Source organism: Neltuma alba, unplaced genomic scaffold (genome assembly GCF_004799145.2).
Source record: "Neltuma alba isolate B1F8T4 unplaced genomic scaffold, ASM479914v2 tig00010998_pilon, whole genome shotgun sequence".
NCBI lineage: Eukaryota > Viridiplantae > Streptophyta > Magnoliopsida > Fabales > Fabaceae > Neltuma > Neltuma alba.
Window position 1 is genome coordinate 54,715 of NW_021635753.1, and position 19,199 is coordinate 73,913.

Here is a 19,199-nt window from a genome sequence, read left to right on the forward strand (position 1 = left end):
TTTTCTAGTACTTTTAATATTATAATCTTATTTATAATATATTTAGTACCTAAAATTATAAGCAAACTTAGAACTATAAACAAAATTAGTGTGTTGAATGCTACTAAAAAGTAGCATCAAGATATTGGATGCTATTTTAGCTCAAGAATAATGAGGGAAAGAAAAAAAGGAAAATCGTGATGAAGGAATTAATTTTAATGCATTATAAGGTTTGTGTTTATATTCTTTATCTCTCTTTTCAAAAAATATATTTACAATTTTGCCCTTCAATGCAATAAATGAGTAAATGGCTAGAATTAAATGTTATTTTGGAATTAAACCAGCAATAAATGAGGGAAAAAAAAAGAATCCAAACAGTTCATATTGCCCTCTGTTTCGGTTCTAAAAGTTGTCTTACATTTAGAGTTTGTTTGGTCTAAGAGGAGACAAGTGGGGGAAAATTTTAACAAGTTGATTTTGAAAAATAGAGATGGGAACAATCTTTTTATAATTTAATAAATTTTTCCTTCTCTTCTCATATTTATTCTTTTATTAATATTTTATCTCACATTTATATATATTTTTAAATTAAAGTCATTACAATTTTCCTCTCCTTTCATCCTATCCCATCTCTTCTTACGGTGTGGCTAAGAGCAAATAATACATATATATAAATATGTTTTTTTTTGGGTGAAACACATAAAAATTTCTCAAATTTGTAAATTCCAAATCAGAAACTAAAAATGACCTAATCACTTCCTTAACTTTTTTAGAAAAAGTTTAAAGGTGGCTAGGTCAAAATAAAGGTCGTGGGGACGGTGGTCATAGTTTAGCGCAAGTGGAAGGATGAAGTATGAGATACAAACTTTGTGAGGCTCCTAAACTATGTTCTCACAAGGCCCACGCGCGCTGTACGTATTGATGCCACGCTATCCCCTTTAAAATCTTATTTGCGTCCTTATTAGAGGAAAAAAAATTCATTCTATTTAAAAGTTACATTATTAAATTTTTATTATATTTTAAAATGTTATTTTCTTAAAATATATATTAAATTGAGATAAATTTTAAAAAAATTTTATATTCTAAAGCAGAGCTAATTAGTTTAAAGTTTTATTTGATTTGTGTAAAGTTGTTTTATAAATAGGAGGAGACAATCATAGAATAAAGATGTGTTAATTAAATATTTTGAAAATTTTTTTACTCTTCTTTAATCACATCTGGTTATTGATATACTCTTGGAATTTTAGACACAATCACTAGTTTCAATGAAAAGTAAAATTAAAAAAATCATGCATCATTGTCTTTTATACAAATGTAAAGATATACACTTCCATCTCCTAAGAATCATGAAATTAATTAAATTTTTTTTATAAATAGGATTGAACAAAGTATTTTTTTTAGTTCCTATTAATTAAAGGTAAAATCATATACTCATACAGTAAATTTAATTATATGACGCATATTAAAAGACCCAAAAAAAAAACCCTTTCTTCACCCTATATTAAAATTTTAGATTCCCATTATACTAACTGATTTTTAGCCCAACTTTAAAGGTAAAAATTGCTAGATTTGCAAATTTCAATTGCACTTTTCTCCAATTATGCATTATCATGTGTGCACAGTTTATTCTTGTAACATTCTAAGTTTTAATTTGAAGATTAGAATTAGTTAAGCTTTGATTATCCAAAAAATTGAGGTGTTAAGTAGTTGAAATTGGATGTTGAACTTAGAAATATTAAGATTAATGATTGAAGGTTATATCTCTAAATTTTTTTGGTAGTCTTGGAAATTAGGTGCTTGCAAGGGCCAAATGATCTTGCTTTTGAGTGATTCTTTTTACATTGAAAGATAAACATCTCATGCTTTTAGAAGAGCCTTAATTTGTAATTTTTAGAGATTATTGGAGTTAGTTATGAATTTTTGAAATTGAATCTCTTATTTATGTTTTTGCTAAATGTTTGCTATAGCAAATAACACAAGGTGTTGGCTGTGTCATTGCTAAACATTTGTTAGATGTTCACTATAGCCAACAACACAGTATTGACTGTGTCGTTTGCTAGATATTCACTATAGTGAATGTATCGAAAATTGATTTTATAAGTTAGTTTTAGATGCGATTTTTAGGAGGTTTGGGGAGAAGAACTCATAGAGCTCTATTAAGATTTGGTGTTTTTGACTTAGAGGAATATATTTGAGCTTCCAAATATTAAAATAAGTATTCATAACCTCATTTCTACCATTTTTTTCCCTAGATTTTTCAAGTTTGAGATAACTGAATCTTAGGATTCTTCAATAATTTTGAATGGGTTGAGATTTTAACCGAATATTTGAATGGGTTGAGATTTTAACAGAATATTTTGAGTTTGAATGACTTCTATGGACTAATCTAAGTGTCTAATCGGTTTAGTTTTCTTGGATTTAGAGTTTTGAGAAATCTAAACCTAGGGTTTGTGTTTTTGAGGAGGTTCATGATAATTAATAATATTGTAATGATTCAAATGAGTTTTGATGATTGGGTTCTGTTAATATGAGTTAGAAGTGATGTTTAATTGGTTTGAAATTTTGATTTGACTTAACTTAAAGCAGGTTTTAGAAGAGCGGTTGTTACAATCTAGTGTCAGAACCAAAGGTTTTACAAACTGCATTATGTTACATTGCATTTAGTGGTTACAATATTCTCACATAATCTTCCCTATTAGCTATGTGTGTATGGCTTCCTTGTTCATTCCTTTGTTATGGTGGGTTGCATCCTTAGATAGGGAAGATGATATGGATTAGGTCTCGACAGACTAACAAGATGATGTTAAACCCACAAACCCAACTAATGAATTGATGGTGCAGATTCTGTTCAACCAAGAGTCCTAACGGTAATAGTTAAAAGATGTGGTGGTAACACTAGTGGAGGAAAGAGAAAGAAACCTAGAGGAAGACATAAAAAGCAAGAATGTCCTTGAAGAATCAGGAGAGAATGGGTATATTGAGCTAATAGTGAGTAATTTTAGAACCTACCAAGATTTTACTAAAGTAACTATAGGAGGTAATGATCTTGGAAGCAGCAACAAATAGATGAGGCTACAATTCCTAAGAATGTCTAAAAGGAGATAGAATGCCATCACTTGAAGATGTTTCCAATAGACTTGGACCTTGTGGGTGTTGAGACCTGGATTAGTAGGCTAGAGAGCATATTTTATGCATGTGGCCGTAACCCTCATTAGAAACCATATGTAGCTATTGAGCTTTTACAAGATCGAGCTAAAATGTAGTGGAGAAGTGTGAGTGGCCTTGATGATTCGAGGGTTATTTGGGGGAGTTCAACAAGAAGTTTGTTAGCCGCTACTTTTTCCTATTCATGAGACAATAGAAGAAAATTAAGCTTTACACCTTGAAGCAAGGCAACATGCATGAGGACCAGTTAATTACCAGGTTTATTGATCTGCTGAAGTATGTTACTCGTCAAGAGTAAAATCACTCTTTTTGGTTGGCACAATAGTTGACGAATCATGCTAAGCCAAAGTTGAAGCAGTAACCAGCAACAATAGAAGTTAAGACTTTTGATGACATATGTGTTAAGTTATGGGTTGTGGCTATGAGAGCCTGAAAGGTAGCTGAGTTAAAAAGGGTTGAGAACTTGGCCAAAATAGTACACTATCCAGGACCCTTAGTGATACCTTTCGAGTTGACCAATATTCCATATGTCTTTGTGGATTATATGGATTGGATTTTCAAGTCCTTTTTATATAGATTTGTTTTGGTCTTTATTGATGATAGATTGATATGTGTCAATAATGAAGAGGGACATCAAGAGCATTTTCACATTGTGTGACGGATTTTAAGAGATCACTAGTTACATGCTAAGCCATCCAAGTGTGAATTCTAGCTGAAGAAGGTGAAGTTCCTACATCATGTTGTCTTTACTCAAGGAGTATTAGTGGATCCCAGTAAAGTTGACGCTATAGTGAAGTGGGAGGTCTCCAGATCAGTGACTAAAGTGAGAAGCTTTTTAGGATTAGCCGGCTATTATCAAAGATACATTCAAGATTTTTCTCTGATTGCCATGCAGTAACCAAGTTGACTAAGAAGGACTAGCCTTTTGTTTGAACAAAGAAGTGTGAAGCTGCTTTTTAGGAGTTGAAAATCAGATTGAGTATGGCTTCAATACTTACCCTTCCTACTCCTGGGGTACCTTATATTTTGTATACTGATACTTCATTGAAGGGATTAGGATTCGTTCTAGTACAAGACAATAAGGCAATAGCTTATGCTTCACGAAAATTAAGGCCACATGAGGAGAATTACCTAACTCATGACTTGGAGTTAGCAACTGTATGCTTTGCATTGAAGATTTGGAGACGTTATCTATACAACTCGCAGTTTGAGGGGTTTAGTGACCACAAGCGTTTGAAATGCTTGGTAGACCAGAAAAAGTTGAATAATAGGCAGCGCCATTGGATGGAATTCCTCAAGGACCTTGATTTTGAGATTAAATACCATCCTGAAAAGGCTAATGTAGTTGCGAATGCCTTAAATAGGAAATTTGTGCATGTGTTTTGCATAAGTCTAAAAGAAAAACACTTGTTACAAGAGTTGACATATATACTAGTTATACCCTCAGAAAAGGCAACCTTATGCATAGTGTTTGGGGATTATGAGTTCTATCAGGACTTGATAGTAGCTCAATAGGAGGATGATCAGTTGGCAAGGATCCAGGTAGATTTGGAAAATAGGCTGGTTCAGGATTTTGACATAGGGGATATGGGTATGTTGAGGTATTAAAAGAGGATTTGTGTTGCCAATAAGAAGGAAATTAAGAAAATCATCCTTGAAAAGGCTAATAAGAGTAGGTATGCTATACATCCAGGTACAACCAAGATGCACCATGATCTGAAACAATAGTAATGGTGACAAATTTTTGTATTTTGATGTTTGACCCGTCAGAAAGTCAAGATAGAGTATTGAAACCTTGGAGGGTTATTACAAAGTTTAGAGATTCCTTAATGGAAGTAGCATAGCATCTCCATGAATTTTATTGTGGGTTTGCTAAGGACACTTGATAGCTACAATGCTATTTAGGTTGTAGTAGACAAGTTGACAAAGTCTATACACTTTTTACTGTATAAGGTTAACTATCCTTTCGAGAGAATGGTGAAATTGTACATAGATGAGATTGTGAAACTACACCATGTGGCTAAGCATAGTTTCGGATCGAGATCCATGTTTCATTTCAAACTTTTAGAAGTCAAGGAATATAGTATTGGGCAAAAAATTGAAGTTCAGTAATGCTTATCACCCTTAAACTGATAAACAAACAGAGTGAACGATCTAGAAACTTGAGGATATGCTGAGGGCTTGTGCTATTGAGTTTAAGGGAAGCTGGATTAATCACTTCCCATTGGCCAAACTTGCATATAATAAGAGCTACCGTGCTAGCATCCAAATGGCACCTTATAAAGCATTATATGGACATAAGTGTTGATCACCTCTTTGTTGGATTGAGTTGAGTGAGAGAACAGTTTTAAGACCGAATTTAGTTGAGGCCACAACTAAGAAGATCGATGTTATTAAGAAGAAATTGCTAGTGCATAAAGTTGACAAGGAAGTTATGCAGTCAAGAGGAGGAGACCTTTGGAATTCAATAAAGGTGATTATGTGTTTCTGAAGATAACGCCTATGACTGGTATTAAGAGGTCCATTAAGGAGAAGAAGTTGACTCCCAGATTTATTGGGCTGTTTGAGATTTTAGAGAAGATTGGGAAAGTTGCTTCTTGAATCGCTTTGCCCCTGCATCTGTCTAATGTACGTGATGTGTTCCATGTGTCACAATTGATCACCCCAATCCGTCTCACATCTTAGAATCCGAAAAGGTTGAGTTACGTGAGAACCTGACTTATAAAGCTGAGATGAAGAGAATCCTAGATATGAAGGATAAATAGTTGAGGAATAAGACCATTAGACTTATGAAGGTTTTTTGGAAGTGCATGACCCCAAGTGATGCCACCTAGAAGATCGAGGAACAGATGCAGTGCAAGTACCCAAACTTGTTTCCTTGTTTAGTTTCTTGTTGTTTTTCCTTGTTATGTAGTGTTTTATATGTGTGATTTTAAGGGGAAAAAAAATCCTAAAAGGTAGCGATAGTTGTAACATTCTAAGTTTTAATCTGAGGACTAGAGTTAATTAAACTTTGATTATCCAGAAAATTGAGGCATTAAGTAGTTGAAATTGGATGTTGAGCCTTAAAAATACTAAGATTAATAATTTGAGGTTATATCTCTAAACCTTTTTGAGTAGTCTTGAAAATTGGGTGTTTTCAAGGGTCAAATGATCTTGCTTTTGAGTGATCATTTTGGCATTAAAGAATAGATATTTCGTGCTCTTCTAAAAGCCCTAATTTATAATTTTTGGAGATCCTTGTAGTTATGAATTTTCCCAATCGAATCTCTTATTTGTGTTTTTGCTAGATGTTTGCTAAACATTTGTTATAGCAAATAACATAGTATGTTGGCTGTGTCATTGCTAGACCTTTGTTAAATGTTTGTTATAGCGAACAACATATTGTTCATTGTGTCGTTTATTAGATGTTTGCTATAATAAATGTGTTAAAATTAGGTTTTATAAATCCATTTCAGATGCGATTTTTAAATTTTTGCTCTTCCAAACATCAAAGTCAGTATTCATAACCTTATTTCTATCATTTTTTCTTATATTTTTTAAGTTTGAGTCTTAGGATTTTTTAATGATTTCCAATAGGCTAAGATTTTAACTGATTATTTTAAGTTCAAATGACTTCTATGGACTAGTTTAAGTGTTTAATCATATTAGTTTTCTTGGATTTAGTGTTTTGAGAAATTTGAACCTAGGGTTTGTGTTTTTGAGGAGGTTTATGATGATTAATGATATTATCATGATTCAAAATGAGTTTTGATGATTGGAATATGTTAATATGACTTATAATTGATGTTTAACCGATTTGAAATTTTAATTTAATTTAATTTAAAGCAGTTTTTAGAAGAACGGTTATTACAATTCAGCCTCCTTTTGACCTGTTTATTACCTTATAATCACAAGTTATTACTTCTGCTGGTAGAATTACAATATCATAACAATTATGATGATGGTTATATCGTTCTTGTGGATCTTCTCCAAACATTTCATATATTCTTTGCTTGAGAGCATCTTTGAGTTGGATTTACCATTTAGGCTTCATATCTTAATCAAACAAGCTCAACATTATCTGCATCAAAAAAAATTTTATTTACCTTTTCTATCACCCTAATCTATTTCTCAGACATACTGAAGACTGTTATTATAGTTTTTATTAATACTACTACTTTAGGTTCCTTTTCTAATTTAAAATTCTACTCTTTTACTAAATCTGTACTATAAACTTTTCCTTTAATCTTAGTAATGTTTGTCCTTTTTTTTTAAATAAAAAAAACTGCAATCAAAACTCAAAAGCAGCAGCAATGAATTAGGAGCACTTCAGAATAGGAAACGCTTGGAATTGACCAAAAAAATATCAGCGCGTGGAGAAACGATATCGTGAATTACCGATTACGTCATCCATGACATTGCTATCGGAAAAATGGAAGCCAACTAGAGGCGGTCAAGAATTTTGATGCAGCGCCTCCTATTGCCCCAATTAATGAACTCTCAAATTTTTGTCAGAAAAATAATAGTATGAAAAACAAAATTAAAATTTTTTTTTGCATGAAATGCAATTAAAATCACGGCTTCAGAATTTCATATTAATTGCTCTTAATTTGTATATATGGCACAATAATTAAATTACTTTACACATTATCTTGATATGTATTTTGTTTAATTATCAATGTTTTGAACTACTGATTGATTACTTTTATATTATTGTCATTTGAGTTAGTTTTTGTTAATTGTTTTTCCAAGATAGGTGTGTCATTTTGTTAGTGGAAGAAATTAATCCCTTTAAAAAGTTAAGATAATAAAATAATAATTGCTTCTTTAAAAATTAAGAAGCAAGAAGTATTCTAAAAATTTATAAAGCTTTAAAGTAATAATTTTTTTTAAAAAAAAAGGAATAAAAGGAATATCTTGTTGAATCAGTTTAATGACAATATTTGGTACATTGGATTGCAACAAGATCCCACGTGCGGCATTGGGAAGAAATTTGATTAAGAAAAAGGTCGACAAGGGAGCAACTTGGCCCTCTCCTCAATTCATCATTAAAACGTCAAAGGCTAAAAATTATGGGCGGCCAACTAAAAAGTGGAATTTTGTCGTTTTTCTTGTTCACATGAATGTCCAGAGTCTTTGAAGGGGTCTTCCATCACCCCTTCATTCATCCGTCGAGGAGAATCCATTTCAATCCCTTCCCACTTGGAAAAAGACATTTTTGAAAACAAAATGTTTGGATAAAAAACAAATTAAATTTTTTTTTATAGCATATGAAATAAATATACAAAGGAATTTCGTTTCAATTTGTGTGAAACTACTTTTAAAAAGTGTTTTTACTGTAAATCAAACACTCCAAAATGTTAATTAAAATTAGGTTAAAATAATAAATAAATATATAAAAAAAGTAATTGTTTTTTTTTAAAAAAATCCTCATCTATGTGGAGAAAAGAGAATGTATAATGAGAACAGAATGTGTGAGAATTAGATATAATAACATGAGTAATATGAGTCATTAAATGAAGATAAAATGAAAAATCAATAAACAAGATTTAAGACAACTCCTATATGTCTTTTATTAAAAGAAACATGTCTTTTTTTTTTGACATAAAAACATGTCGTATTTCATAATTATCTTCTATAAAAAGTACCCGAAAGATTATTTATAAATTACATCGTTATATGAAAAAAAATAATCATATTAATCGTTTCTGTTTTCTAATTTTCTTTACAATAGTTGTGCTGTTTTAATTTATATGTAGTTGGAATTTATATCTACTTTTCCATCCTATAATAACTTGCCTAATGCAGTTATGCATGCAGGAATTTTAAATTTTGAGTTAAATTCACAAATGAATAATTTATCAGTTATCTTTTTTTTTTATTAGAATTCCCGTGTATACACCCTCCTTCATATTACAAATCATTTCTAACTAATTCACACATATTAATAAAAAAGATAAAGTATATCCAGCACTCCAAAGTATTTTCTTATTTTGTAGTGTATCCAGTACTCTAAAATTTTTTTTAAGTACGCCCAACACCATAAAGTATTTTTTGGTACATCTAATACCTCGAAACATTTTTTTTAAGGTGTATCTAGAACCCAAAAATATTTTTTGGTGCATCCAATACTAAGACAAAAAAAAAACTTTAGAGTGTTAGATGTACCTAGAAAAATACTTCAGGATACTGGATGCATAACAAAATATTTCGATATGCTAGGTGTACCTGAGAAAATATCTTGAGGTGTTTGATACACCTTAACCCTTAATAAAAATAGTTAAAAGTATAGTTAAATTATAAAATCGTTTTATATTCTCACTTTTCTCATTAAATATGGACATATATAAGAAAAGATATTTAATACTCCTTAAAACTAAGCAAATACCTTGTAAAAAGGACTCAGAGTACTTGCTAGTTGAAAGTTCATAATAAGGATAATAGAGAGGATCAGTTTAAAATTTCTATAACTTATCCATGCTGAAATTTCAACTCGGTTAGGGTTTTTTTAAGATAAGGGAAAATGCTAGCCACATCAGGGCCAATTCAAAGGCCCAAACCAAATGAACTGAACCGCACCCAAACCAAATATTTTCTTTTTGCCCGAAAAATATTTCAGTTTTGAGCATTTAGAAGCCGAACCAACATACCTGTCTACCTGATACCTTAACCGTTATTATGAAAACAATAAGTACAAACTTATCATACAGATAATGAATGAGCTGTGTCAAGAAAGGGAACAAGCAAGCAAATGAGAATTATGATCACAAATTACTGACGAAGCGAATCCTCTTGATATAGGATCGCGAATCCTATAGAAAAGACCAAATGTTGGAATATCATTATTGAATATCATCCACTCACCGAAGAAAAAAGGTACATCATACGTATAAATACAGTAATTTATTTTACTCTTTTCATTCCTAATATAAGAATTAGTTGGAATATTAAATTTGATCCTTACAACACCTTAACCTACTTTATCTTCCAGATTTATCATTCTTCCTCTATGCAATCTAATATCATACATGAGTATTTTAGATAGCTCAGATTATATTAGTTATAATTAATTAATTTATTGAACTTTCTTAATTTACTCAAAATAGATAAGTAACTCTCATATTAAAAAGAGGGAGTGTTTTCTTAAAAGAAAGATTATTATGATCTATTTTCACAATGTACCGTAGGTTAGAATACATACAAATTACTACAAAGAACCAACAACATAATATGCTGACTAAAATTCAATACAATATGTCGTTTCTTTTCATGGGGATGGGGGAGTGTATACATATAATTCAGAACAGAAAGAAGAAAGGGAATTTCTACTGTAGGGCGTTGGAGACAGAATAAATGAAGTCCAAGAAGCCAGTTCCCTTAAGGAGACCCTTACCAGTCAAGAGCTCAAAATCCAACAACAAAAGGAAGCCGATGATCGCAGCCTTCCCATTTATTATTTCATTCTTCCCAGTGAAACCAAAACCCTCTTGCCCCTCGTCAACCACCATTCTAACCTGACCAAATTGTATAGCTATGAATTATACAGAATGCAACAAAAGATAAAATGACAAAAGAAAATTAAAAATCCCCATGTACATGTGGGCTAAAAAAAGATAAAAATCGGCGAGTCATATTTGAAAAGGCACAGTAGACATGATTAAAAAACAATGTAACTTGTACAGATTTTTCTTAAACTTCATTGAAAATGCATAAAATCAACACAAATCTTCCTTGAATTCATTTAAACTAATTTAGATCCCATGCATTACACAAACTCTAACGTAAGCCGCACTACAAGTGGCTCATGAAATGTATAGTTTGTTAGACAGAAATCCCCATTTCAAAACGTATACAGGCCTCTCACGAAATAAAGAATAAAGCGCGCAAACTTCCCATAAGCTGTGATGAAATGATGTGAACTCTTCAAAACATAAGGGATACATGTGCAGTTTTAGCAAAAATTCAGGGGCAATCTACGTAGTATTCTTGTTGTTTTCATGGGAGATTTAGGCAAATTTTAAAAATAAAAATAGAAGGGTGATCTACATTATTTTAGCAAAACTTGGGGAAAATCGACATAATTTACTTCTTATTTTCAAAGCATATCGATCCAAAATCTTTAGAAAAAGAAGGCAAGTATGTGTAATTTCAACAGAACTTAGAGAAGGTTCATGTAATTCACTAAAAAAGGGAAAAGAAATTATTAGCCAATCTGAGCCTCTGTGAAGAGGGGAATATGATTGCAATGTTTTTGTTCTCCAAATATCCAAAATCAGTGATTATTATACAGAAGGTAGCGTAATTACCTCATCAACATTGACATCAGTTGCAGTTACACCAGGCTGAGCCTTCCCACTAAAAACTATCTCAGTAGAAGCATCAGATTTTACGGATCCTCTCATGCTGATATAAATGTTCTCTTCATCAGTTTTCACAGGATATACAAAAAGTGTCCTCAGAGCAGGGGTAAGAACTCTTAGTACTGGATTCTTTGGATACCACTCCTTGATCTCTCCAGTCCGTAGATCAAATGTACTATCAGTTGTTGGGCATACTATACAACCATCCTATGTAAAGACAGGACCGCAAGAGGTCAGTTGATTTTCGGTCAAACTAAAAACTATGAACAGATTTACCAGATAAGGTGTTAATAGATATATTAAATAATATATTAGTATCCAAAATTTAATTTGCGTCAAAGGTATGATTTCAATTATACTTTTCAAGTTTCATGATGTTTAAAGATGATTTAAGATTTGATTTTGATGAGCCAAGATTTATATAGGTAAGGCACTACCAACTATAATTTGAAAATTTTCAATGATTAATCATTTTGGAAAATACCATGAATCTTGGTTCGATCATCATATGTCGTGCGAGTACCTTTGTGTTGGAAAAATTTTCTTTGCTGTTTACCTATAGCCAAATTATTCTAACATTCTTCGGAAATGATTTTATTGAATTAGCTAACATAGGAGTTCAAGAAATGAGAAAATTTTAGAAGCTGAGCTGTGGTCTAAAAGCGAGGAGCCTAGAGATTCACAAAGGAATCAGAATCGACTGGAACTTAAATTTGAAGGCAACAGCTAGAAATGCATTCTCGAACTATTATATTTTCATTTATAAAAGCCAACCTGCAAAGAAGATTAAAGTGAAAAGAGTAAAGCAATCACAAGGCTGAAATTCACTCTCTTCTCATATATTCTCATGTGAGATATCAATGGAAAATCAACACCATAGAAGTTATTATGAGAAGCACTTTGTGATTGTGGGCATGAAATCATTTCTAGAGAGTTTAGCTAAGTTCTTAAAGCAAAACTTAGGATGATAGTTTTGCTAATTTCTTGGAAAGAAAAACCTGGTTGGGTTAAGGTGCAAATCTACCCATGAAGTATTCTGTTAGGGGCACCAAACACCATAAACTTTTCTTGGTTGCAAAAATACAGTTTTCAAGATGGTACAAAAATACCACAGCAGTTAAGTCAACTAATGTTGACCGTTTAATAAACATGTCAACTAAGAAAATAGTGCAAAAATACACATGAACTTTTCAAAATAGTGAAAAAATACATATGGAGTTTCCAACAACCATGGCATTTTTGCATCATTTTGAAAACTTTATGTGTACTTCTGCAACATTTTCTTGACCCATATGTTTGCTAAACAGTCAAAATTAGTTGACTTAACGGCCATGGCATTTTTGCACCCTTTTAGGAACTTCATTTATACTTTTGTGTCCAAGAAAAGTTTATGGTGTTAGACACCTATGGAAAAATACTTTATGGGTAGATTTGCACCTTAACCCTATAAGAGTTTAATATGGCTTTTTTTGAGTCTGATATGCCAAAAATGTAGTCCCCCAACCAAAATAATTTGGTAAAAAGTGTTGCATCCAAATGCAACAGTCATGCTTATTTAAAAAAAAAAAAAAAAGCAGTATTGCCATATTTGACACAAATGTCAAGAAGACGTGTTTTAGCAAAAGAACTGATATATGTCGATCTAAGAGGCCAAGAACTTAGTTTGAAGTTGGTTCCACCATTATGTTTGGCTAATCCTATTTGAACTTTTAGTCTCACACTTGTAATTAAAAAGAAAACTGAAATTCAATTTTTCTGAGGAAAATAAAAAATAATACTTAATCTAAAGCTTCCCATATCGGATCAAACAAAAATATAAAAATATGGAAAATACAGGAAATTTGCAACACAGGTTTTCCACATTCTAAAATAGATAAACCAGCGAAAGCATTTAACTTTCTAACCCAGAGAAACTACTCATACTAAGCAAGAGCTTTCAGAAGACACTCCATCAAGGACCTGTCAGAACTTGGGAGGCACTAATAAAATAGTATTCTCATAAAATGGATGCTCCCCCCGCACAAAGCAAAATATTCCAAATAGCATCAAAAGTATGGCTAACCCAAGGTGATATGAAACTGAAAATAGTAACCTTTTGAAGCTACTCAGTCCAATTGCCCTTGCTCTCAAAAACCATATTAGCCAATTAAGAAGGAGGAGTCCATCATGGGCTCTAGGCTCCATCAAGTAGGATTATGACATTGTTTCCTATGACTAATCTACCAAGTCGTTGCTCAATTTTCCTCAGTCAATAAAGGTAGCGATGTCATTAATCCAACTGCAACATCAACTTAGAGAAGAAAACATGAGCAACTGATTACTGATAAATATTGTATTTTGAGAGGGAAGAGATCAGCTAATCAAGAATCTTGACAGATGAGCGGCTAAAATCTGAAATCTGATAATTGTAGGTTGAGCTTTGTCTTTGCCCTTTTTTCCTTGAAATATCAATGGATAAACTTTCCATTTTCAGATTGCGTTAGTTGGATATTCTTGTCAAAGAATTTTACAAAACTGTATCTGTTGTTTCAATTGTCAATACTGTATAACTTAATATGTAGTCTTTCCATAAGCACCTGACAAACATGCATATTACGAGATAAAATTTGATCCCAAGTTTAAACATCAAGGAAGCATCTTATCTTAAATGACTTAAAATAAGAACTACTCGTAATTACAAGAATTCATAGATATTTCCAAATCAAATCCACTTTGCAGCTAGCCAACTCAATCGAGATCCTAACATGATCAGAGTGCTAACAATACTCTTGAGAAACCTTTCAATATTCATAGACTATGCATATTAGCTTTATCTTCACAAGAATTTTAACCAACAACAAGTCAAAGAATGTACTCAAACCTGGGTAAGCTTGGCATTGATTAAACCCTCACTATAAGCACCTTCTGCAGGGGACCTGTTTTCAATGGCGTAAACCTGATTCTTATACCACAGCAACAAAATCGTTTCACCGTCCTGAATTATCACACGCCGCTCTCCTCTCGGCAGCGCTGCAACCGGCACCACCGGAATCCAGTTTTCATTTCCCCCGCCGCCGCCTCCTCCTCCGGATGCTGAAGATTCTTCAGCCACTGAAACTTGAGTTGCCTCACATCTTAGACGCCGAACAGAGTTGCCGTACAAGTAATGGTAGTTTAACGAAGACTTGAGGAAAAACCAGTGGTTGGATGACGGAATTGAGGGGCAGAGAAGAAAGGATCTGCGAGGAGAGATGGTAGAAGAGGAATTAAGAGATGGGATTTTGCAACATGAAAGGGAGAAAGGAGATGCGGCCATGAAGCTGGTGAGTGGAAAGAGGAGGGAGAAATGAATGGAGAAGGAAGATGAGAGAGAAAGTTGAGGTTCTGACTCTGCATGACATCTTCAGAGTCCACAAAAAGGTGATAATGAAGGGACGAGCATGTATTAGCCACATTTCTGTTTCTTAAATATTTTATTTTGTTGCCCCCTTTTTTTAAACAAAGAATATTTTGCCTACATACTTTTTTTTTTTTGCCTGAATTTTGCCTACATACTTGCTAATTCTTTTTTTAATTGGTAATTATTTCTTCAGCTATAAAAAAAATGGTAATTATTTCTTTTTATGAGTATAATATTCTTTTTCCAAAAACTTTTATATGTTTTCGGAAAAAAATTATTTCATGTTGTTTATATATATATATATATATATGTATATGTATAATCAAAGTAATAAATTGTTATGTAGCCCTCCGATTTGTTTAGAAAATCAGTTATTTGTGTTTATCATCTAATTGAAAATCAAGAATTGAATTATGATATCAGAGCTTGCCTATTTATAGTTAATATTCATAAATTTATTAAAGGTTAACAAATTTATTATGATATCCATTAAAGGTTAATATTCACAAATTTATTTTCTTCATAGAAAACAAAGTTTAAATTTTTACTAATTAATAAAATAAATTATGAAAAATTTCTCAACAATAAAATATGTAGCAAATTATTTTTTTGTTTTTGTTTCTGACACTAAATGTAGACACTTTTTTTAAAAAGGTTTTAAATTTTGTTACTTTACGTTGTGAGAAACTAGCTTATTTCACTAGACTTAATCCTATCATTAGTGAACACTAGGGGTTTTACAAAGAAAAAACAAAAAAGAAAAAAAAAAAAGAAACACCAAAAAAAGAGGTGGACGTAGTCAAGCATAACAATGGGCCTAACAACCACAACGAACTTTGGGCTAGCTTAGCCCATAGCATAATAAACGAAGTATCATTATTGTCTCTTGTTTCTTTCTTCTTCTTGTTTTTTTTTTAAAAAAACAAAACTGGAAAAGGGGAAAATTTTCACTAAAGAATGAAATTACAAAAGGAGATGCGAACCCAAAAAACCCATGCTTCACCAGCTACTCATATCAAAAGGAGATATAAACAAATAAGAGATACCAAAAGATGTTCAAAATGTTTATAGCCTGTGTAGCGTGCCAAAGAATGTCTAAGCAATTTTGAAGGGTGAATGTGTGATATTTCTGAAAAGCATGTTGGTGTCGAGAGCTCTACAGTTTTCAGCACATAATCCCAAACAGGATTCATTTATTGCAGCTTCCTAGTTTATGATGCAGGCTCCTAAGGAGCCACTTTTCCAAAGGTTCCATAAACAAGGAAGCTCGATTGAGTTAGGAAGGATTAGAAACCAATTTCACTGTCAATGAAAATTAGTCTAGTTATTAAGGAGTCAGTTCATAACTTACAAAATCATAAATTCAAATCTTGTTGTCGATGTGAAGACCTTACTCATGGTTTTTTTTTTTTCTATGAGCTGTAAAAAGCTTATGATTCGTTATGCCAAACTAATTCCTATTTGAAGATGAAGCCTTAATTTTGGTCATTTGCAAAATAAAACCCTCATAAGGGATAAAGTTTTCAAACTTGCAAATAGAGAGAGTGAAAGTGCCTCACTAGGTTTGTCTTCTGCAAAAGTAATTGGCAGCTTGGGAGGACCATGCTCTCCCACTCAATGGTCACCCTACAATTTAATTTTAGCACCATCTCTAGAATTCCATTTAAGGTCCACTTCAATGGGGTCCCAAACCTTGCCTAAATTCTTCCAAACGTGAGAGCTTGATGATGAACTATGTCTGAAAGTAATCTTGGTTAACAAAGCATTATTCTGAGCTTCTGGTTTCTTGAAACCATCACCCCCAAAATCTTTTGGAAGACATAAATCATCCCATTTAATGAGATTAACACCTCCTTGATCTTTTGTTTGCCCCAGATGAAACTCTTAATTACCTTCTCTATCTTCCTGCAACAATATGGAGGGATCTTTCTTTCTTTTTTTTAAATATATAATTTTCTTGTCAATTGGATCATTTAACGAACTAGTCACACACAAAGTTGGTAAAAAATTGGTAAGTCTAGTGGGAAATCAGGAATTTTATGGGGGGAAAAGTCATTACAAATTTGCTGTGTTGAACAATAGAAATATTTTCCCAATTGCAATCAACAAGAAAATTAGTTTATTTTAGGTGATTTTGTGTCATATGAGAAGAATTTTATCTCATAAAGCATAAAATTTTTTTTTGAATTGATTATTGGAGGTTACCAAACATGCATGGAGCTCGCTCAATTTTTAAAGGCTCAATTTGAATATCAACGTTAAATCGTTGATCTTAAACTTGTAATACTAACTCCAGCCTTCACAGTTTCAGCTAATGTTAGAAAAATAAACTACTCAATCCCCTTCCTAATATATAAATATCAAAGTCACAAACCAATTTGTTCAAATTTCCCTATATATATATATATATATATATATATATAATAACAAGGGGATATACATTTGGAGGGAAAATTTTGGTTTTCCAGCACAACATCCATGTCAAGAGTGAGATCTTAGTTTTGAAAAATATATTCCTTTCTATCCTAAATGTGAAAATTAAATAATTAATTTGTACATATTAAAAAATTAATTAAGTTAATTATTTATAAAGAACAAACGTGTGAGTTACTTCTTTGAATGATTAGCATTGAATATTATTCATTTGATGAAAAACCTTTTAATATATGCAATCATTAAGAAGAGTTTAAGGGAAAACAATTATGAACCTGGGAAACAAAATAAATTAATATCTCATATTTAAGATCAAAATAAACATATCTATTAGTTTTTATATTTAGAATTAGAAGAAATAACAAGAAAAGGTAGTCTTAAAGACTAATAGAGTTTGTAGTTATATACAACTTTTTAATGTTGCCAATTTCATGGTACAGAATTGAGAATCCAACCAAATGGTCTAGATATTTGGGTGGCCAAACTGGATTAGTTCCAAGCCACTCAAATGACTCAGATATTACACTTGGGTGGGACTTTAATTTGAGGCGGTATCCAGAAATTTGGACCACTTGTGCCAACTCATGTTGGCAAAAATTAGTCTCTACTTACTTTTTTTTTTTTTTAATAAATTCCACGAGGAGTTGGGTTGAAAGCCACATAAGTAATTTTTAATAGTATTATTACTGTTTTTTTTTTTGGCCATATAGGATGAGTTAGTGTTGACTTATATTAAAGATAAAATTATAAACGGACTAGGAACTGAATTTTAGATAAATCATAAGTTTTGGAACTAAGTTCCGTGGAATCAAATTTTAGGGACTATTGTAACTAAGTCAAAATTTCAAGAATAAAAAAAAATTGATTTTCCCAATTTATACATTACATTGATGATATTGGTCATTCTAAACTCCCAAATTCAAATATTATTATCAACTCAATTGCAGTTTTATTTTACTTTTATAATTTTTTATTATTATTAATTTTTTTTTATAGTTGCATATTTTGGTATTACTGACGAAAACTAGTTTTCGAAAAGTATAATTATAATAAAGTCTTAAAGAAAAAAATAGCTACAAAACAAATTCTAAAGGTTATCATTTTGTATCTGAAAAGAGGTTGTTTTGAGTTCAAAAAAAAATTGTCATGTTATAATTTAGCAAATCTATTTTATTAGATTGTTTGCAATTATACAAAGATATTTTATTTACTTTGAATACTTTTTTATTTAAATATTATTTTTTTAGAGTTATGTATAGATATGTTTATATATTTTAATTATATTAATTTAGTTATATTTTGGTTGATCTCAATTTAAATAGGTTTAAATTATTGATATTGAACTGTTATTTCAACATGGTTTAATTTTGAGGTGTTTTAACTACATTCTCCCTAAAAGGAATTTGAACTAAATAAAATTGGACCAAATATTCACAGCGTGAACTTCTTAACTAATAAAATCTCAAACAATGAATATAATTATTTTTAGCTAAAACATAGATATTCTCTTATTGAAATTAATGTTATTTGATATATTGTCGAGCACTAAATATAGGTTCCTATCCCAATAGAGATTCAAACCTTGTTTCACCATATTATGGGGGACTAATTTTTTCCGCTACTCCCAACCTCTATTAGTAGAATGAACATAATTATTAAAAATTCTCAATAATAACTAAGCAGTTTATAATGATAAATTTCAAAATAAAAAACAATAATTTCTAATTTATTTTTAAGATTTTTTATAGTTATATTTTTTTTAAGACTTTATTGTAATTCTTCCTGTGAGTTTTTTTTGGTTATTTCTTCGTAAACATGACTCTCGGAGCTGACGCGGAATACCATTTATATTTATATCTCCCACGTCCCATCCTGCTTTTCTTGCAAGAAAGAAGAGTAGG

The 19,199-nt window shown here is 31.5% G+C and overlaps 1 protein-coding gene across 1 annotated transcript; it reads right to left on the minus strand.

Moving 5' to 3' along the window:
- Nucleotides 1-10,264: 10,264 nt before the first annotated feature.
- Nucleotides 10,265-14,868, minus strand: LOC114760559 (uncharacterized). Its single transcript, XM_028949822.1, has 3 exons — nucleotides 14,347-14,868; nucleotides 11,433-11,693; nucleotides 10,265-10,640 (listed from the first exon to the last, which is right to left on the minus strand). Exons 1-3 carry the CDS (start codon nucleotides 14,779-14,781, stop codon nucleotides 10,452-10,454), a joined length of 885 nt encoding a protein of 294 aa, XP_028805655.1. The 5' UTR covers nucleotides 14,782-14,868; the 3' UTR covers nucleotides 10,265-10,451.
- Nucleotides 14,869-19,199: the final 4,331 nt, after the last annotated feature.